This window comes from Siphateles boraxobius, unplaced genomic scaffold, assembly GCF_051911475.1.
Source record: "Siphateles boraxobius isolate OS27281-9 unplaced genomic scaffold, OSU_SipBor_1 53, whole genome shotgun sequence".
Lineage (NCBI taxonomy): Eukaryota > Metazoa > Chordata > Actinopteri > Cypriniformes > Leuciscidae > Siphateles > Siphateles boraxobius.
Window position 1 is genome coordinate 6893629 of NW_027509175.1, and position 21372 is coordinate 6915000.

The 21372-nt window shown below is 36.0% G+C and overlaps 1 protein-coding gene across 11 annotated transcripts in view; it reads left to right on the forward strand.

Moving 5' to 3' along the window:
- dmd (dystrophin) overlaps nucleotides 1–21372 on the forward strand; it is a 114131-nt gene that overhangs the window by 42273 nt on the left and 50486 nt on the right. For 9 of the 11 annotated variants that reach the window (XM_077205211.1, XM_077205207.1, XM_077205212.1 and 6 more), the window contains exons 27-55: nucleotides 220–402; nucleotides 725–859; nucleotides 2794–2946; nucleotides 3055–3216; nucleotides 3366–3476; nucleotides 3620–3793; nucleotides 4330–4485; nucleotides 4933–5103; nucleotides 5475–5654; nucleotides 7493–7615; nucleotides 8135–8305; nucleotides 8513–8629; nucleotides 8912–9046; nucleotides 9882–10034; nucleotides 10229–10399; nucleotides 11025–11135; nucleotides 11808–11953; nucleotides 12792–12915; nucleotides 13567–13742; nucleotides 13906–14053; nucleotides 14215–14346; nucleotides 16181–16330; nucleotides 17412–17492; nucleotides 17687–17768; nucleotides 17903–18069; nucleotides 18603–18720; nucleotides 19095–19306; nucleotides 19448–19602; nucleotides 19916–20105. In XM_077205211.1, the coding sequence (XP_077061326.1) occupies nucleotides 220–402; nucleotides 725–859; nucleotides 2794–2946; nucleotides 3055–3216; nucleotides 3366–3476; nucleotides 3620–3793; nucleotides 4330–4485; nucleotides 4933–5103; nucleotides 5475–5654; nucleotides 7493–7615; nucleotides 8135–8305; nucleotides 8513–8629; nucleotides 8912–9046; nucleotides 9882–10034; nucleotides 10229–10399; nucleotides 11025–11135; nucleotides 11808–11953; nucleotides 12792–12915; nucleotides 13567–13742; nucleotides 13906–14053; nucleotides 14215–14346; nucleotides 16181–16330; nucleotides 17412–17492; nucleotides 17687–17768; nucleotides 17903–18069; nucleotides 18603–18720; nucleotides 19095–19306; nucleotides 19448–19602; nucleotides 19916–20105 (4287 nt within the window). Of the gene's footprint in view, nucleotides 1–219; nucleotides 403–724; nucleotides 860–2793; nucleotides 2947–3054; nucleotides 3217–3365; nucleotides 3477–3619; nucleotides 3794–4329; nucleotides 4486–4932; nucleotides 5104–5474; nucleotides 5655–7492; nucleotides 7616–8134; nucleotides 8306–8512; nucleotides 8630–8911; nucleotides 9047–9881; nucleotides 10035–10228; nucleotides 10400–11024; nucleotides 11136–11807; nucleotides 11954–12791; nucleotides 12916–13566; nucleotides 13743–13905; nucleotides 14054–14214; nucleotides 14347–16180; nucleotides 16331–17411; nucleotides 17493–17686; nucleotides 17769–17902; nucleotides 18070–18602; nucleotides 18721–19094; nucleotides 19307–19447; nucleotides 19603–19915; nucleotides 20106–20951; nucleotides 21191–21372 lie in introns of those variants that run through there. The other 2 variants (XM_077205217.1, XM_077205216.1) reach the window with 1 other exon arrangement.

The following is a 21372-nucleotide window of genomic DNA, read 5'->3' on the forward strand; positions in this document are numbered from 1 at the left end:
CCTTCATGTGATCCTGTTGATTTGTGCTTTTTATGAAGTAAATGGGGCAAACTTCCCAAGTTCAACAGTGAACAGCAGGGATCTTTCTGTCTTGTATTCTCTCTGCTCCAGTGCCAAGCTTAGCTTAACATTGGAAACGGAGGCTTAAGAGAATGCTGATGTTCACTAACATAGGTGGAAAGATCTGAATGCTCACATAATCTCCTCTCTCCCACTCAGCGGGCTCAAGAGGAAGTCCATCAAAAGGAAACAAAGGTGAAGCTACTGACAGATAAAGTCACCAATTTCATTTCAAAGGCTCCTCCCGTGGCCCATGATGCCCTGAAGGCAGAATTGGATGTTTTGACTTCCAACTACCAGCGACTGTGCAGCCGACTCGATGGAAAATGCAAGACTTTAGAGGTGAGCTTGATATTGTGCCAGTGATGGGGTTGCACTCAGGAGCCAGATAGTGTCTGGTTCATTGGCATTTATTCATTTGGCTGATGCTTTCATCTAAAGCAACTTAAAGTCCTTTTAATGTTTACTTTGTGTGTGTGTGTGTGTGTGTGTGTGTGTTCCCTGGGAATTAATCCTGTGACTTTGATGTTGCTTGTACCAGGCTCTCTCAGTTCAAACTATTAATGTGGTTCTTCTAACATTTGATCAAATTCTCAGGACACAGGCCCAATGTGATATGTTTGATTAACCACACGCATCTCTCCATTTCTGTTGGCTGTTGTAGGAGGTGTGGGCATGCTGGTGTGAGCTGCTATCTTATTTGGAGTTGGAGAATGCTTGGATGGACCTACTGGAGAAGAAACTTGATGAAACGGAAAGCCTTCAAGGAGGTGTAGAGGAGTTAGAAGAAGCTTTGACTGTGAGTGCTTAAAATCTTTGAGATGAACTTCAGAATTCAAATGAGACTGTTTACTAAAACAGGAAGCATTTTGAAAGCCAGTTTACTATATTAAAAGAATATAGTCTTTGATCTGGTCCTCACATGAGGATATCATATCGCATGTTTGTCCTTTTTATTGCTTGACGGCCTGTGGTCACTGTGAACCGTTGTTGTTAAAAGAACTGCAAAAATAAATTTCCTTTTGTGTCACACTGGAAAATAAGAGCATATAGGTTTAGAATGACATGAAGGTGAGTAAATGATGACTCTATTTTCATTTTGGGTTCGAGTTTGACTTGGAAAGGTCACTCTGTCCCAGAGGATTGTTTCGAGGTTGTTCTTTTTTATTGAAGGAGACTGACTTAAATGCCATTTTCATTGGAGTTTCCACTTTGTCTCCAGACATTTCTCAGATAATTATTGAGATCTCTTCTAAAATTCTAGTGCAGGGTTTCCCAAATGGGGGTTTGTGAGTTGATGAAAAGCTAATGATTAATTGACTGGAAAATTGAAATAAATAAAGGGGACTGCACACTTTCAAAAAAACTGAAATCACTATATAGATTTAAATATAGATCGTTTTCATATGAGGTGCAATGTCAAACCGCAGTTCAAATTGCAATCACAATAGCTTATATCAAGTCAAGGTACCTTCATTTATAAAGCGCTTTTAACAGTATGGATTGTTTCAAAGCAGCCCCACAGTGATAATAGAAATTACCGGAACAGATTGTTTAGGCTTTACCACAGCTCTAAGTTATTGTCCAGCTAAAATGGACAACAACTCTTCATTTGCCTTATATGATAAAATGAACACTTGAATTTAAATAAGATTAAAATAAATAAATGTGACTGCACAATTAATCAAAATAAAACTGAAATCACAATATAGGTTATATATAGTTTTACATATAGTTTTCATATGAGATTAAATGTAAAATTGCAGCTCAAATTGCAATCGCAATATATGACAAAATAAACGCAATATACATTTTTAAGGCCAAGATTTTCAGCCCTATATATAAATAATTGTACAAATATATCCCAATTGGTTTGTAAAGAGACTGCAGGAGGTTTGTGAGTTGATGAAAAGCTACTAATGAATTATATCAAATGGAAAATTAAAATAAGCTGTAAAATAAAGCGGAAATTATAATATAGTTTATGTAGTTTTAGATAAATATGTATAGTTTGCATATGAGACTAAAAGTCACATCGCAGTTCAAATTTCAGTCACATTATATGACAAAATAAACACATTAAACATTATTGGCCAAGTCATGCAGCCCTGTATATTAATAATAAAAAATAAAAAGTTTAAAAAAGAATGAAATATTTTATCTCTTACTTGAATGTCATAACCATTAACAGACATCAGAGAACCCGTGAACATGCAAATGTTTGTTTAATTGTTAAAATATTAACCTAAATTATCAGGGGTTAGTAAATACAGTATAGGGGGGACTGAATATTTTACATCTAAGGGTTTGGCTAACAAAAAAGTTTGGGAAACCCTGCTATAGACATGCAGAATTACCAAGGGGTCTTTTACTCAGGAGACTGTAAAACAAAATTGAGAAGTAGGACACTTTAGCTAAACATTTAGTGATTTAGTGTTGTGTACATTTAGTGTAGCAGACACTTCTATATAAAGCTACTTGAAAAATTAGGAATGCTTCTAGAACAGACTCCATTTGGTGCCTAGGAGAATATTTGAGATATTAAGTAGATCTCATTCGTGATTTTTTTTCTCTTTCTTTCCTACGAGCTAATACATGTACTAATGGTGATAAAATAGTCATACCAAAAATTTAATCTTGCATCATCGCCATGGAAAGCATCTTTTATTGAGGTTTTATGTTGAAAACGGCATCTAAATCATTGGTATTTAAGTGGTTTCTCATTCCCTCCAGTCCTTAGACACAATGATTAGAGAGCATCCTGAATATAACCGCAACCAGATCCGTGAATCAGCCCAGACCCTTATGGATGGCAGAGTCCTCGATGAGCTCTTACACAAAAAAGTGGAGGACTACAACACACGCTGGGATGAACTAATGCAAAGGGTAGGAACTTAAAATGATTCAGTTGTTTTGCTGCAGCTGAAAACGTAAGTATATTCATTGGATGTTCTCACACTTTGATTCACTTCCGCTTTCTGATGTCAATAACAGGCTTTACAAAGGCGACAGCAGCTGGAGAAGAGCCTGCAGTGGGCCCAGGAGAACGACAAAACCCTACGCCTTATTCAGGACTCTCTGAACACCACAGACCGACATTTGACTGCTTACATAGCAGATGGCATAGATGCTGCACAGATACCTCAGGAGGCACAGGTACTCATAATGTCTAAAGTATGGGACAAATAAACATTTATTTACTTATTTATCATCTATCTATCTATCCATCTGTCTGTCCATCCATCCATCATGTAGAAAAAAAGTAAGATCTTCAGTGATCACAATAATATTATCTTATTTAACAGAAAATTCAGACTGAGTTGAATGGTCATGAGACGACTCTTGATGAAATGAAGAAAAAGGCTATTGAGGTTGACTCATCAGAGAAAGTGATTGGAGAAATTGATGCAACATACGTGAGTCACAGATCATATCATTTCAAAGTAGCTGAATTTTTGACACTTTGCTGGATCCTTCCTTCATAAATGCATTCATCAAATAATAAGTAATCAAATACCTATTAACAAATGCCAGGTTTTTTTTGTGTGTGTCTGTTCAGGATAAACTATTTCAAGTGAAAGGCAAGTTCCGGCTTTTCCAAAAGCCAGCCAACTTTGATCAGCGGTTACGGGAATGTGAGCGAGTGCTAGAGGAGGTGAAAGTAAAGCTGGGAGTGCTGAGTATTCGGAGTGTGGAGCAGGAGGTTGTACAGTCACAGTTGGAGCAGTGTATGGTGGGTAATGTTGGGTGCTTGGTGTTTTAATAGCTTTTATCATTTTTTTTATGAATATATCAATTATTAATGCATGAAATAGAGCATCCGCTCTATGTTATCCCTCTCTGTGACTGAAAGGCTTATTAATACCATTGTTTTATCCCGCATTGCCTATTGCAATGCACTTCTTGCTGGGGTTCCTAAAAACATGCTTAACAAACTGCACTATGTGCAAAATTCAGCTGCAAGGACCCTGACTGGAGTCAGGAGAAATTAGCATATTTACACCGATTTTAAAGTCTTTGCACTGGCTCCCGGTCAGGTTCCGAGTTGATTTTAAAATCCTCATGCTCATGCGCTATATACAAATAAAGTTATTATTATTATATTATCGTGGAGATTAACTGATTATTTTATACTGTATGAAATGTATTTTGTTCATTTATCTATTTAATAATAGTTTTTGTTTAGTCATAAGTTGCTGTTTAGTTTTTGTCGTGCTGCAATATCTTATTTATGGGGAGTTTTAATACATTTTCTATTTCCCCATTTAGAAGCTCTATAAGAATCTGAGTGAAGTGAAATCGGAGGTGGAGACGGTGATAAAGACGGGAAGACAGATTGTGCAGAAGCAGCAGACAGAGCAACCCAAGGAGCTGGACGACAGGCTGACAGCTCTCAAACTTGCATACAATGTTTTGGGTTCACAGGTAAGGGATGCTAAATGTAAGACATCTACAGTACCAATTTGAACACCTATGGATTGTATATTGTTGGTATTTTCCATTTTAGAATAATAGTAATGTCATCAAAACCATTACGCATTACACATCAAAACCATTACACATTATACTTAAAGTATGGGAATTATGTAAAGAATTGTATGTAATGAAATTGTTTATGTAAACATGTATGTAATTGAAAAGTATCTTTTGTAGATTAAACCGTTTGGGGTCAGTCAGATTTTTTTTTTTTTTTAAACCTAGAAAACTAGCTTTGAAATAGTATGGATAGAGTTTCCATTTTTGCTGAACGCTTGGCTGATTTCCCTTCACAATCCGCTACAACTTGAAAAAATATATATTTTTCTTCCATCAAACTTTTGACCATTTGAGTTGTCAATGATTGGTCAGATCGTCTCATTTGTCTGTGTGCAGGTAACAGAGGGAAAGCAGGAACTGGAGAAGATTTTAAAGTTATTAAGGAAGTTTAGGAAGGAGGTCAACAGTCTGACAGAATGGCTGGCCACTACAGATGAGGAACTGACGCGTCGGTCTTCGGTGGAAGGGATGCCAAGCGATTTGGATGTAGAGTTGGCTTGGGCCAAGGTGAATGAATACACAACATTGTTTACATCTAAAAGAGTTCACTACTCATTAAAGGAATAGTTCATCCAAAAAATGAAAGTTCTGTTTTCATTTTACTCCCCCTCCTTGTGCTTCCTAACCCATTAGCCTTCCTTTTCTTAGTGGAACACAAAATTTATGTAGCATACAGTAAATAAAGTGTATATGTCATGCTTGAGTGAACAATTCCTTTTAACATGGTGAAAAATGTTTAACCAAACCTAAATTGTTAGTTTATTAGCAATGCTGCTTTGTTTTTAAGAAGGTGTGTGTTTAAAAAAAAAAACATATTACTACACATTTGAAATGAAAAACTCAAAACAACCAATTAAAACATCATCTTTACCACCCAGGCGACGCAGGAAGACACTGAGCGTCATAAGCCACAGCTGAAACTAGTCAGGGAGTTGGCACAGACCCTGAAGGGTTTACTTCGTAGCCAGGAGAACCTGATTGATGACAAGGTCAGTCTGCTCAACTGCAACTGGATCGCGGTGACGTCACGGAGTGAGCAGTGGCTAAAACTCCTGCTGGTGAGCAACCATTCATAGCAACCATCTGACCCTGTTCTGAGTCATTTCATTCTAGGCAAAATATTTCTTGTGCTAAATATGCCCTGCAAGGCTAAATTCATTTCCTTTCAATTTCACATCTCCATATTGTTCTGTTAAATCCAGACGGCGATTTCTGGAGGCGGCAATAATGTTATGAAATTGTTAAGCACATTTATCTCCTGCTCTTCTTTATTACCTTCTCCACTCCTTGCTTTCCCCCATCATTTATCTCATATTTTATGCCTTTGACTACATTTTCTTCTTGTTCTACTTTGTAAATAACTCTTTAAATATCTGAGGGACAATACATCAACAGATGAGGCTTGGCCTCGAAAGTATAATGAAACGATTAAAGAAATAGTTCACCTAAAAATGAAAATTCTCTCATTGTTTTCTAACCCACACTCTCCAGCAGCATTCATCAACATTTCTCAACAAGAAAAGTGCCTTAAAGGGTTAGTTCACCCAAAAATGAAAATTCTGTCAGTATTGACTCACCCTCATGTTGTTCCAACCCCATAAGACCTTCGTCCATCTTCGGAACACAAATTAAGATATTTTTGATGAAATCTGAGAGCTGGATCACTCCTCCATAGGCTTCTTCAGGGATTGAACTTGCAGGCCCCGAAAAGTTATTAAATACATCGTTAAAATAGTCCAAGTGACTACAGTGGCTCAATCTTAAGTTTATCAAACAACGAGAATACTTTTTGTGCACATAAAAACAAAAATAACGACTTTATTTGAACTATTCATTTCCTTCTCTGTTGGCCTCGAGTCAGTTCACTAGTTTAACAGCGCAGCGCTTCTGTTGTTGTACGTCACACGCATCACACACATGACCAGCGTCGGCCAATAGTGAGCCTACGTGTTACGTAGCTCTACGCAATCATACTACGCTAACTGACTAGAGGCCCATAGAGATGGAAATTAATAGTTGAAATAAAGTCGTTATTTTTGTTTGTTTTTGCACACAGAAAGTATTCTCGTCGCTTGATAAACTTAAGATTGAGCCACTGTAGTCACTTGGACTATTTTAACGATGTCTTTAATGACTTTTCGAGGCCGGCAAGTTCAATCACTGAAGAAGCCTATGGAGGAGTTATCCAGCTCTCAGATTTAATCAAAATTATCTTAATTCGTGTTCCGAAGATGGTCTTAGGTCTTACGGGGTTGGAACAACATGAGGGTGAGTAAATACTGACAGAATTTTCATTTTTGGGTGAACTATCCCTTTAAGGTTATATCATAAACCGTCTCATTTCTTTGAATGATTTTTATTAGCTAATGCATTTTGGTGTCCATGAGCTGATTCAGTCTATTATTGATTTACTCATTATCTGTACATGAACAATTTGTTTTACCCACACTACTGAAACAGCAGTAAAAATAGTCAAGTCAAGTCACCTTCTAACCCACATGTCATTTTAAACCTGTATGAATTGCTTTCTTCCATGTAACACAAAAGGAGAAAGTCTCCAAGCATTTGAAGAGAGACTGATGTTTTCAAGCTATACTCTTAAGTCTTATGGAGACATGGATAGTTTTTGTGAGAAACGAGGATGCAAAAGCATCATAAAAGTGGTCCATGCACTGTATTTCACTATAGTTATTACTTAGAAATGTCCAGGGACAGATAGAAAGTCATACAGGTTTGGAACAACACAACAGTGAGTATATAATGACAGAGTGTTCATTTTTAGGTGAACTATTCCTTTGTAATTCAATATGAAATTTCAAAAACCTGTTCCTGAACATATTGCCTTGTGCTATCCACTGAAGCCAAATGTAATCCCAACTCTTCATCTGTAATTCAGGATTATCAGAGTCAAATGAAAACACTTGAGCAGAACATTTCTCAGATCAGCACCTGGATGGATCGTGCTGAAGAAACGCTGGACGAGATGGACAGCCAGGGCTGCATTGAGCACGTCATTAAGGTCTTCAGTAGCACATGACAGACACTCACAATGAGCTGTTGCAATTTACAACCAACTGTTCTCCATTATTGAGAACTAGAGATTGTTTTATGCAGCCATCCTTTTGCATCAAATTAAATCAACAGTTATCCATCTTTCTATGGTAGTAATGTTTTGATGGCTCATTAATTGGAAGCAATTTGCAGCAAATAAAACTCTAGATTTGGCCATTAGGGAGAACAAAACAGACAGACACAGACAGTCACAGACACAGACAGTAAATATAATTATCTTTTATGTGATACTACCAAAATATTTATATCTGTTCATTCGGTTTTTGTGCATTTTGAAGTTTTAAAAAGTGTACATGTATACATGAATTATAACTTCAATAACAAAAATAGCAAAAACAATTTATTGAACAGAAAAATGTTATTCGATTTTTTTTTCAACACTTGGAATTGATTGAATATATAGTATATGTATTCAAAATGTAGCACACATAATTGATGTGTTGTTATTTTGGGGGTTTTATTTCAGGGTTTGTGGATCGAGCTGGAGGAGATGAAGGGGAAGGTTGAAGCGGTGCAGGTTCTGGCGGAGGACCTCATAAAGAACACAGGGGAACACTGTAAAGCTCAGCTGAAACCGAAGCTAGAACAGCTCAACCAGCGCTTTGACATCGTCACAAAGAGGATTTTAATGGGACAGGTAGTCTTATGAAAAGCTGTATGTCTGATATTTGTATACATATAGAATACATAAACATAGGGCCATGCTGGATTTTAATCTGATTTCTCTCTCTTTGTTGAGCCTAAATTCATCAGTGGCATTGTCTTATTATACCACTTAGAAAATAGATTTTCTTTTCTTTCTTTTTTTTACTTTTTGTATATTGTTAATCTTTTTTTTTTCCAGGCCTCCTCTCAAGAGTTAGATGAGTTCCACAGACAGGCTAATATATGGCTCCAGGTGCTGGACGAGGAGATTAAACTAGGTGAAAGTCTAAAAGAGGACGATTTCCTAGAGGATGTGGTAAGAAAACACTCTCAGCTGTTTCTTTGGCTAAAATTAATTTCTGTCATTGGAACCGCACGAGCAGCGAAAGGCTGAAACGGCCTCCGAGCTTTCGCGCAAAGATCTCATGACAAGAAAGATTATGAGTTTCAGGGAGTGGATTTGGTTCATGAGTAACAAATGCTGGCACATTACATCATTGCATTACTTGGCTGCAAATTGTCTGATAGACGGATGTACAGATAGATACATAGATTTTGACATTTAATTTGATATCTTTTTGTGCTTGTTCTTTCACAGGGCATAGATGAGGATGCGCTAAAGGAACTTTTCTTAAAAGGAGAAAATCTCCTCAAGAGAACTCCTTCTGGGGAGAAAAAAGAGTCCGTCCGTGAGAAACACAACCTTCTTCATGACAAATATGACACTCTAAAGGTAATTATTGAGCATTGTTTACATTTACATCTTGGCATTAGGCTCGTAGCATTTCATTGAATTTAAATGTTTGTCCTTTTAAGTACAAACTTAGGAAAACTGCATCAAATATAATATAACTGGCCGTAATATAAGAGCTTTTGCATTACTGCAAAATTACAATGTCTGGTTGATTTATACATTACAAAAAATAATTTATTGTTTTACAGTAAAGCTTTCTTAAAACAAATTTACATAAATGCATTATATCATTTTATTTTACCCATTTTCTTGTTTTAAGCAAATATCTAACATATAATAAAAATATAATATTTCGTGAGGTTTATGCTTTATATTTTAGATATATATTCTGTGACAAGTGAATTCTGGATTCTATGTGATTTTATATAGGATCAGTCCTTTATTGGTCCTGAAACAACATTAATACCATGACCCAATCAGATTTTAGGGTTAGATATTTGTAATATTTCCATAATGACATACTGCACTTGTGAAATTCTTGTAAAAAATGAATAAAATAGTTGGTATTACAGATAATTGTATGGTCAGTGTAAGATTGAACTCCTGTATTATGATTCAAGCCAGAGACGAGATCGAAACTGGAATAAAAATGAGGTCACACTCTTACACTAGGTGTGACACATGGTCAAAACTTAAGGTTAAAAAAATTGGCTAGTTTCTAGGGTAGTTACAATCAATCTATGGAGGGTTTGGGCTAAGGTTGGTGTGTAAAACTTTGGTAAATCAGGTTTTGCTTTGTGGCAATCATGTGGACATACTTTATAATTGTTTTACGTATATAATAAGTCTTAATATGTTAATTCTGCGTTCATAGAATCTGAGAGCCCTGAGAAAGAAGAAGGCCCTTGCTCTTGTCCCACAGTGGTATCAGTTCTGTAAGAAAACCGATGACATGATGCAGTGGCTGGACAAAATTGAGAAGACCCTAGCAGAGCTTCCAGATCCCCCCGAGGAGCCGAGAGTGAAAGTGAGAGCCAACGTTTCTTTACTGTAAACACTTTGGGTCTTTAATTAATATTTATATTCTTATATTTTAGCTGCTTCAAAGTTCTCCTCACCAAGGATGTTTTTAAACAGTATAGAGGTCCCTTTCCTTCCATCTTAACAAGTTTAAGAATATTTTAGGACCGTACACTAAAAGAATTGGATGTTTTCCATCAGGCAGTTGGTGGTGAGATTGAACATCAACGTCCAAAGTTGGAGGACTTGCGTGGACTGGGTCGATTGCTTTCAGAGGGCGGAGCTAGCAAGCTAGTGGAGCCCCGCCTCCTCCCGGTCAATAAACGCTGGGCAGGGCTGGATGTTAAATTCAATCAAGTGCGCCACAAAAGTGTAAGTCTGCTCTTAGTGGTTAAAAAAGTCAATAGTGGGAAAAAGAAAGTAAATCTTAAAAATGCATATTTTAAATATTGAAATATTGGTGAAAATTGCCTGTGGTAAAATCACTGTAATGTGTCCTAAAGGGACATAAAGGAAAAAAATGTGAGATGAGAGGAAATATTATTTGTCAATTCTTTTGCGTTCTTTCGCAAATGTTTTTCGTTCCCCTGAGAAACTTTGGATTTGCTCTCAAAATTTTCCATTCCCCTGAGAAACTTTGCGTTTGCTCTTAAAATGTTTTGCGTTCCCAGAAGAAACTTTGTGTTTACTCAAAAAAAAACAGAGTCTTTTGAGCGAACACAGTTTTCGGAGGAACGCAAAAGTTTCTCTAAGTAACGCATTTAATTAATTAAAGCATTGAAATATATCATCTCATATTTTTTCCATTACCATGTCCCTTTAGGGGCTCCGTAATAATGGACAGTCTTTAATGAGGGATTGATTTTTTAAAAAAAAGCATTTTTTCTTAAACATACATTTTTCTTATTGCTCTTCATTGCACAATAACCTGTTTTTTCATCAGAGTAAAATAGTCTAATTGAATGAGACACATTGTTCTCCATCCTTGTATGTGCAGGAGCTGCAGTTTTTGCTGCAGTGTATCGCTGACAACGAGGCTCTGCTGAACTCTCCTGAGCGCTGGTCTGCAGCATTCATCAACGTTTCTCAACAAGAAAAGTGCCTTAAGGTTATATCATAAACCGTCTCATTTCTTTGAATGATTTTTATTAGCTAATGCATTTTCGTGTCCATGAGCTGGTTCAGTCTATTATTGATTTACTCATTATCTGTACATGAACAATTTGTTTTACCCACACCACTGAAACGGCAGTAAAAATAGCCAAGTCAAGTCACCTTCATTTATATAGCGCTTTTAACAGTACAGATTGTTTCAAAGCAGCTTTACAGTGATAATATGAAATTAATGGAACAGAGATCGTTTTGGCTTTACAGCAGCTCTAGAAAAAAGTTATTGTCCAGCTATACTTTTAACTTTTAATGCGTTCTGGCTGTTCATTTGCACGACAGCGGTGTTTGGTGGCTCGAGAACGCAAACTTTGAAATTCCAATTCCTAGGTTCCAAGGTGCAAGTTTTGAAAAATTTCAAAACGTTATCATCACGGTGTAAACTTAAAAAATGTGAATCTGTGAAAACGGTGATGGCGTGCATATGCATATTACGTGTTTAATCTATAGGTATGCACGTTTGAATATATAATTTCTTTGTCTTTCTTTACGAAGTGGCATCGCCAAATTACTTGTCTGGCTGCATGATACAGATTTTTTAGTACAGAAATAATTAATAATTAATACATAATTAATGTAAATGCTTTAATCTTTTGTGTCACATGTGATTCAGGAGGTTAAAGTAAATCTGGAGAAACTGGACAGTCCAGTGACCGAGGCTTTGGGAAGGGGAGCATCTCTTCCTGAGGAGAGTTTACTGGTCCAACTGCTCAGAGCCAACTGGGAAAACCTTAAAAAGCTCTATCACGACAGACTCACGTAAGGATGAATGAAATCACACTGTTGTAATTATAGCACAATAGCAAAATAGTGTGTGTTATTCAGTCGGTGAATTGTTCAGAAGAGTTTGTCTTTGTATAAACTTCATGCATAGACATGATTTTCTTAGGTTATTCTACATCTTTCTAAATGCACTGTACCATATTACTTGTACATCTATTAGAGAAACATGAATGTGATACTGTATGTGCATGCATAATAATATATTTTCTTTTTTGTTAACGATTTATTCATATTTTGAATCATATGTTTTCATTTTTATTTTAGTAATTTTTATGTGCTTTTGTAATTTTATTTCTATTCAGCTTTAATTTATATTTTTCAGTTTTATTTTTCTGTAATTTTAGTACCTGCAAAGTACTTAACTTATTTAATTCAACATTTTTTTACTTAAACGTATTATATTTCAGTTAGTTGAATAGATCTATATTTACATTTTTGTTTTGAATCTAATATTTATATTCTATTTCAGCTTTATTTAAAATAACGAAAACTATTTTTTATTATTTTCATTAAAAAAATAACTATTAAGTATTAATAAAGTATTTATAAAGGATTAGGTATAGAATGTGACCTACTGGTCATAAGTAGAGGAGTCATGCTAAATAAGCTGTCAAATAGTCCATATTAAGTAAAGAAACCACAAAAGAAAGATTGTTTTTATGTGCTTTATAACTAAACAATATGTGGACATTAACTTTTTACTCTAATCAATTTTGCTGTTTAAATCAGAATATTGATTTTTATTGTCAGAACGTACTCTCTCTTTACTCTCTGACTCACAATGTTTTTTTTGTCTACTTATGCTGCTGTCCAGACGCCTTGAAAAATCGAAGAAATTCAGCGAAGAGCTCAAAGCGCTTGACGATTGGCTCACATATGCTGAGAGGACGATTATGAAGTATGAACAAGACCCCATTAATAATAGAGACCACCTCAAGGTAAACATAAATTTTACTATTTTATAATTTGATTATGATAATATATACAAATTAACAAATTACATTGTATATAATACTATATTAAAGAACTAGTTCATCAAAAGATTTGCTGATTATTACTCACCCCATGGCCATCCAATATGTAAATTATTTTCTTTCCTCACTCGAAGAGAAATGAAGGGAGGAAAACTTTCCAGGACTTTTCTCCATCGAATGCAAGTTAATGGTGCCCAATGTAGACCATTTTTGACAGTACAAAATCCATATTTAGGCAGCTTCAAAGAGCTCCACACGACAATCTGTCTTTTTCAGAAGAAAATAAAAAATTATATACTTTTTAACTACAAATGCTCGCCTTGGTGCAGCTCTGGAAAGTGTGTTTGTGAGACATGCATGTTGGGTCTACGTCTACGTTGGGCACCATTCAGTTGCATTAGATGGAAAAAAAATCCTGGAATCTTCGGCTGAAGAAAGAAAGTCATATACATCTTGGATGGCCTTGGGGGGAGTTTTATTTTTGGGAGAACTATTTAGCAGAAAGTATTAACAGATTTTTAGGCAATACAGTAAGTATGTTATATTAATGTTAGATTAGTTATCATGTTAGATTAGTTTTCAGACCATCTATACTAAGACTTTCTACTTTCCCAGGAGCTCCAGGGCGAGTTTGAGAAACAGGAAGCAGCAGTGAAGGGGCTCAACGCACTTGGGACAGATCTGACTCCACAGTGCATTAAGGACGACAGGGACCACATTAAACAGCAGCTCGCCTCTATCAACTCCCGCTGGGCCAAAGTGTCCGACCAGCTTGCTGAGATCAAGAGACGGTTAGTAAAAATTCAGGACATATTGATGCAGGCAGCTTGTGAGAGAGCGGCGCACGTTTGAATATCTTAGCATAATTCAATTTGAGCAGCAAACACCTACATAATTGCCCTCTTTTGTCCTTATTTTGAAGGAATGCATTAATATGGCTGCTGTGTGTTTTAGGTCTGCCGGGGCAAAAATTGTTCTTGCCGAGTTAAATGAAGACATGGGGGAGTTTCAGTCCTGGCTGGATGCTGCAGATGCTATAGCTTCACTTCCTGTAGAAGCAGGTCACAAGGAGAAGCTCAATGCAACATTAGAAAAAGTGAAGGTAAAAATCAGTTGCTTAAAAAGGTGCAATTAGCTCACACATGGGGGAAAAACATAGCTTTTAGCTCCATATTAGAATTAAAATTCTCCCATGAGGCAAATCACCAAAAATGAGTCACAAAGAGAAGCCGATAATTAATATGTGTGTGTGAAAATGTTCAGGCCCGGGTGGTGGAACTGCCGAGCAGAAAGCAAACTCTTCATCAGATCAACAGCAAGGGCTCATCTCTCCCAGCTGATAAAGTCAAACCATTGGAGAAACATTTGAAGGTTATTAACATGCAATGGGCCAAGGTAATTCAAATCATTTCTTTCCTTCTCTACTATTGATCTTACTGGAAAATTCAATTCAACGATTTTGTGACCTTAGCATGATTAATGCAAGCATAACAGCCTAATGAGGACATTATCATTGAGTCAGATCACAGTCAGATCCATGTAATCGTAGATGTTTTCAAAAATTACCCATAATACACTAAGGTGAGTCTCTTACCCCATAACATAGTGTGTGTGTATGTATATATATATATATATATATATATATATATATATATATATATATATATATATATATATGAAATTGAATTTGTATATATACTCTGATGAGCTAAAACATTTTGACCAGTCAAACTGCACTTCTTTACTCGTACTCGTTAAAATGCTCCGATACCAACAACCGATACCACGTAGCATGTACAGTACAGTGCTTGTGACAAAGAAACACCGACAACAGAGCAAACAGAGAGCAGAATTGATATATCAGAGAAGGATGTCTATGATCTAAATGTATCGAATATGGATATGTCGGACATGTCACTAGCAGGGAAGGTAAAACGAGGCACATATTACTAACGTTAACTGACGGTAAGAGAGAGCGCGCACTTCTTTTTCTGATTACAGATTGCTCACTCAGCGCACATGTCATATGGATTAAAACTAAATCTTATATGGAAGTAAAAACTTGGAACTGTTATGTCATTTATGTATAATGAGTCGTTCCCTACATTATTAAAGAACGTTTAAAGGACAAGAAGTTTACTGTGCGCAAACATCTGAAGAAAAGCCCTGAAAGCCGCATCAGACAGCGCTTGAATACTGCATTGAATTCTCTTCCAGGTCTTCTTGCGCTTGAACCGACGAATTCACACAAAATTATGTAAAAACGCCCGTCTTTGCAAACGTAAACAGTTGAGAAATAAAATGCATGTTTAACAGTATATTTGATCCATGCATTCGGTCTTAAAGGGACAGGATCTTAATAAACCTGCTGCTGTGTTTTTCATGTTAATTAACAGCTAAGGACTCAAAGAAATCACTCACTGATCTTGACTGAATGACTTTAGTCATTTTAATTAAAATTATTCTGTTTAATTAGTACAGTGAAGACTATGAAGTGTTACACATTTGATTATTTAATTTATATTCTGTACCAGAAAAATGCTGTTGGAACTTCATGAAAACTTGTGATATTTCTTTTCTAAGCAATGAACCACAGACCCAACCGAACCAGGCCAGTAGAAAAAATCCCTAGCCCTGCTGAAGCAGCTCTGAATATGCGCTGTGCTATTAAATGAAAGATAAAATATGATTATTAACAATAGAATGAACAGTGAAAGTAACAGAGGCTAGTACAATATATTTTAACAGGCATAATTAAGCATGAAAATAACTGAAGGATATACAGTATATATATAATGAAATCAACAAATATGATTCATATTCTTTTGGTTTTCTCTACCTAATATATTAACAAATTACAAATGCAGTGAAAATACAGGTATCGGTATCAGCGAGAACCAAAAATGAAAGTATCTGTATTTTATTGTATTTTGTTTTATTTTATTTTATATAAAGATATAATGAGAATTTGGGGGCTTTTTTGGATTATAGTAATGAGAATTGGGGTCCTTATATGTCAGGATAGGAATGCAAAAAAAAAGAGGGTTAAATCCTAAAAAATATAAGGTATTTATGAAAAATTATAGTTTTTATTTTATTTATTCTGTTCTAATATTCTTTTTTTATATCCCAATATCTCTTTTGATTTTGGGGTAAAACATGACCTGGACATGTTCTAAACAGGTTTTGTAAGTGATTTATTGAAAATAACTCTTTCTCTCCTTCATAGGTATCCACTGATCTTCCTGAGAAGCAGCGACAAATCGAGGATCTCCTGAGGGATTTGTCTTTGTACCAGGGGCAGCTCTCCAAGCTCTCAATTTGGGCTTCCACTACAAAGAATCAGCTTGAGCAGTCCCCTACTGCAGTAGACCCAAAGGTAATCTCACAGATGTGAGCAAGCACATATGTCGAACATACTGACCACAGTCTTGCTGATTCAGAATATTGTTGTCTGTCTTATTTCAACTTTATGCTGTAATAGCTATGGGGGGTGTAGTGGTAAAAGTTCAGGGCTGGCAACCATAATGTTGCTGATTTGATCCCTACTAGAAGCAAGAATGTTGGTAATTCATTCATTCAGTTCAAAGTTGAAGGAAACTTTGTTCTTTTTAAAAGTCTGATGTGACCTTTTAATGACCCAAGTCTTTGGGTGATTTTGCACAGTCTCTCAAATTTGTACAAAGACAATCTTTCAGATGACATAGGCTGTGTATTTCCTAGCATCCCAGTATCTGCTTCATAGTTTTATCGGCTCCCATCAAGGCAAAGGTTTTGCTTCCCTAGACATGGAACTAATAGGTTCAGGATATCATTTGTTCTTTCAGTTACTGAACTTGTGTGAAAAAATCGGTACATATGTACTTATGTGATTTTGAATTGTTTATGGCTGGTTTGCTCTGATTCTGTTGTACTCAACTGATTATTTATTGATTATTTGCACACTGCTGCATGTTGTCACTTTATATTGTTCTCAAAACCCAATCTTTGTTTCTTGTTAATGGTGCTTGTCAAGGCAAGTGTAACTATTATTATAGCTCCTTTTCAGGGTTAAGTGTATTTCAAAACCATATTTCAGTCCAAAATCAAAAGAAAGAATATAAAGGATAAATATACATAACAAAGAAGAATATACTGTATTATAGTGCTAAGAATACACTGACTATAGCCACTGAGAAGAAAAGCTTAAAATTAAAATGTCTAGATGCTTTACTTAGAATTTATTGGTAAATGTGGCTGTTATGGTCATTGGACATTTACTGTGCAAAAATAAAAAGGTTTCATTTCTTTATTGAACATTAAAAAAAAAAATTTTGGGTGAAATGTTACCTGGACATTTATTTATTTATTTATTTAGTAATTATTATTATTATTATTTTAAATAGATATACCTAGAGCTAGATTACTCCTTTAATGAGGGTTTGTTGTGAATTTATTTTTCTTATTTTAATTTTGTGTAGATTGAGGGTGATATAAAGGAAAAGAAACCAGCAGTGGAAGCCATTTTGGCAAAGGAGAGACCTCCATGTCAACCAGAGAAGGTGTGTAATCGACCACAGTATCTTTGGATATGATCTAAGAAACACTATGACTATGATGTTAGATTACTCTGCACACTTCCCAGTAGTATCTACCATAACTGTACTGCAATGCAATATATCAGACTATATCAGTCTATCAGCTTCAAGGCATGCAACTTTATTTAATATCATTTTCCTGGATTGATGCATTCCAGGGGCAGTTTGATGGCCTCAGTGCAGATTGGACATCCATTCAAGTTCTCCTTAAAGAGTGGCGAGACAAATGTCAGCTCGCAGGTGTGATATTGTGTAATGCATGACGATTGAAGCTACAATAATATGCTATTAAAATTCATGAACATCTCATGTTATTCACGATGTGATGTTAGACATCTGAAAGTCTGATCAAAAGATCATTTTTCACTTTCCAGCCGTAACATTGACTGGTAGTGCAGCAGGAGATGAAGCCCTTGATAAATTCAATAAATCCTGGACGGAGCTTGATGATTGGCTCACTCTTTTGGATCACATGGTTCAGACTCAGAGAGTAATGGTCGGAGATCTTGACGAGATCAACGACATGACAGTGAAACTCAAGGTCAGTTTATGCCGTCATCTTGCAGCTCTTAATCCATGTCCGCAGAAAAATACTTGAACTTTTGTAACATTTTTATCTTTTCCCTAAAGTCTACATAAAATGTTAGTTAGCATCGACTGCACAGTATATGTTAATGACCTATTTTATGATTGTCTAGCCTCTTTGCATTTGAAATGAACAGCAGAACCTTATCATTTTTAGTTATTCATTCACGGAAAATAGTGAAATTGATTGTTTAATTAATGTAATGGTCAGAGGGAAGGTGATGGTATTGGAAAAATGTAATCGTTTTAAGCTATTTTATGAATATATATCAAATTTTATATTTGTATATATTAATATTCTTCAATTAAATACATTTATTAAATAATTTAATTACATTGTAACATAAATTAATAATATTATAAGTGGATATAATAAGATATAATGTGGACTAACATGAAAATATATATATATACAATATGACTGACATGAGACCAGAAGATGCCACACAACCCTGTAGTAAAGACTTCTGTGTTGTGACTATCTAACAGTCAACACTGCAAGACATGGAGCAAAGATGCCCACAGCTGAACAAACAAATCACTGCGGCGCAGAACCTGAAGAACAAAACCAATAACCCTGAGACACGGGCAACCATTACAGAGCGCAGTAAGTCAGATTTGCCTCGTCCATATCCATATCCTCTTTCAGAGATGCACTTTATTTGTGGTGATATGGGGGTGTCAACATTGTAGCAGCTTGGTCTCTGAAAAAAAGCAGAAATTAAACAATGACTGTTGCCAAGGATTGTGTCTTACCGGGCATCTCAAGGTCATATCATTATAAGACAGCACTACTGAACACGAACTACAGTATGCTGTAAGGCAAATGTGCATATAAAACAGAATCAACCAATCAATAATTTATCGCTTGATTGATTTGATTTATTAAATCGTCTTTATTTATTATGTCCATTATATGAACTAAGATTGTTTAAGCCATTTTCAGCCATTTTCCTTAGAAATTGTTTCTTTTATTTCTAGTTGAAAAATTACAGGCACATTGGGAGGATTCCCACACCAAGCTGATGGACAGAGTCCTTCAGCTGCAGAACATGTATAAGGACTCCAGTGATTGGTTGGAGGCCAGAAAAAGGGTGGAGCCCCTCATTAAGAAAGCCAATGAAAAACTAGAAAGCTGGAAGAAACGTTCGCACAGTGTTGATGATTTAAAAGGCCAAAATGCAGATGTCAAGGTAATGTAAAATAAACACAATATCTATGACTAAGAAGCTGAAATAAACTGACTCAGTGTGCTTGTATTCTCCTTGAAAAATCTTTAGATGAAAGCATGTGATTTGATTAACACAAATAAATGCCATATTATTTTATTGCAGCAACTTTCTAAGGATATACAGCAGTGGCAAGCTCACATAAATGTCACCAATGAACTGGCAAAAAAACTATTGACCCTGTATGCAGATGATGACACAAGCAAAGTTAAACAAATGACTGAGAGTATGAATCTGGCTTGGGCCAACATCAATAAGTGGTGAGCTTCTGTTTAAATCTTTAATTTTTCAGTATCACCAACCAGTGGAGTGGCATATAATACTGTTTTCATAGAAAGGAAGTATTTATGGAGTGAAAATAATGCGCTGCTTACACAGTAAAGGTACATAAAGGGTTATTTCAAATGCTTTTTAAGGTTTGATAGCTTTCAGGATAATCCTGCGGCTTGATGTTTGAAGCATTTAGCAAATTTAACAATCCAATAATAATATTTATTTAATATTGAAGTATATTAAGTTACTAATTTAACAACTTTATTTTCTGTATAACAATGAAGTCATTACCCTTTTCAGTGTAGGGGACAAGGAGGCAGATCTGGATGCTGGACTACGGCAATTGCAGCATTTCTACTTGGACCTGGAAAAATTCCTTAATTGGCTCACTGAGGCAGAAACCACAGCCAATGTCTTACAAGATGCCACATTTAAGGAGGGACTTCTGGAAAACCCTGCCACAGTGCAGCATTTATTCGGGCAATGGCAGGTATATGAGCAGTATGCATACCTTACGTAACAGCAGTTTCCCCTCCTCTTTAAAAACATGTAGTCACTCCGCTCCAGCTCCAGTCCGGGTTTTCTCTTTTTCTGCTAGCCACGCTCACTTTTGAGAGAAACCCTGCTCCACAAGTTACCAACCTGAAGTTCTTCACAAACATCTGCGCACAATATACATTACATTTTTTTAAAAGTAAGCTACTTTTTACTTGTTCACTTTTATAAAACATTCTACGCTGACGTTTTTTACATTTTTTCATTTTAATTCAAAAATTGCTAGTAAATTTCACAAATAATTACACAGAAATAGTAAACACATTGAATTAAACGTGAAATTTTGAAGTAGAAAGACTAAATAGTAGTATTTTGTTTTATTTACAACTTCAAAAACGAAATTTCAGTGTATAATGTCATCCACCTGCCACTTTTCTGCATTAAAATACAGATTTTATTTTGAGATATAGATATGGTACTCCTCCTTAGATTTAAACAGTTCTACAGTGTATTGTATGATGTGGTTTTATTTTTCAGGGGTTTTAGGACATAAACATTATAATGAGATTACTGGGGGGGGAATGAAACTCTTATTATTAGCCCTTTGGAGTTAAAGTGATATTTATCAGGAAGGCTGATGAAACTGACGGGTCCATTGTCCGGGTCGCCTGCTGCTCACTGGAATGGGAGATATGTGCGTTTGGCAACGGTGCAGAGACGCAGTTAAATATGAAGAGGCAGACAAAGACGTGGGCTATAAAGAGAAGCCTCTGTTCTCCCAGAAAACCATCTCTGACCCAGTCCTCGCTCGCAGTGCCCACTCTCGCCTCAAACAACAGGGCCAGTGTGCCTCCGCCACTGGCATTCTGCAGCTCGTTTCACGTCGCATGTAGACACATGGTCGCAGAATACATTTTCTCGCTCTCATCCTCGCAATGTCCCTTTCTCCCTGGTTTTTGCCTCGCGTCAGACACGTCCACATGGTTGGGAATTAAAGGATTGTCGCTGTCAACAATTTTCGATTCATTTGATGTCGCTCATTCTCTGGATATGTTGCACAGGAAGACATATCATGTTAAGGTTTGATCTTCACTGTCAGCTTCACAGTTGCTTTGTGACTTTGGATTTGTTTGGCTTGCATCATGACTTTGAATGAAATTACTTAGTTTATGCCTTCTCAAACTATGGGAACAAGCACTTAAAATATTGTCGGAAGACAATATGAAAATTTTTGGCTTGTTAACAGCATTGTTAGTATCTAT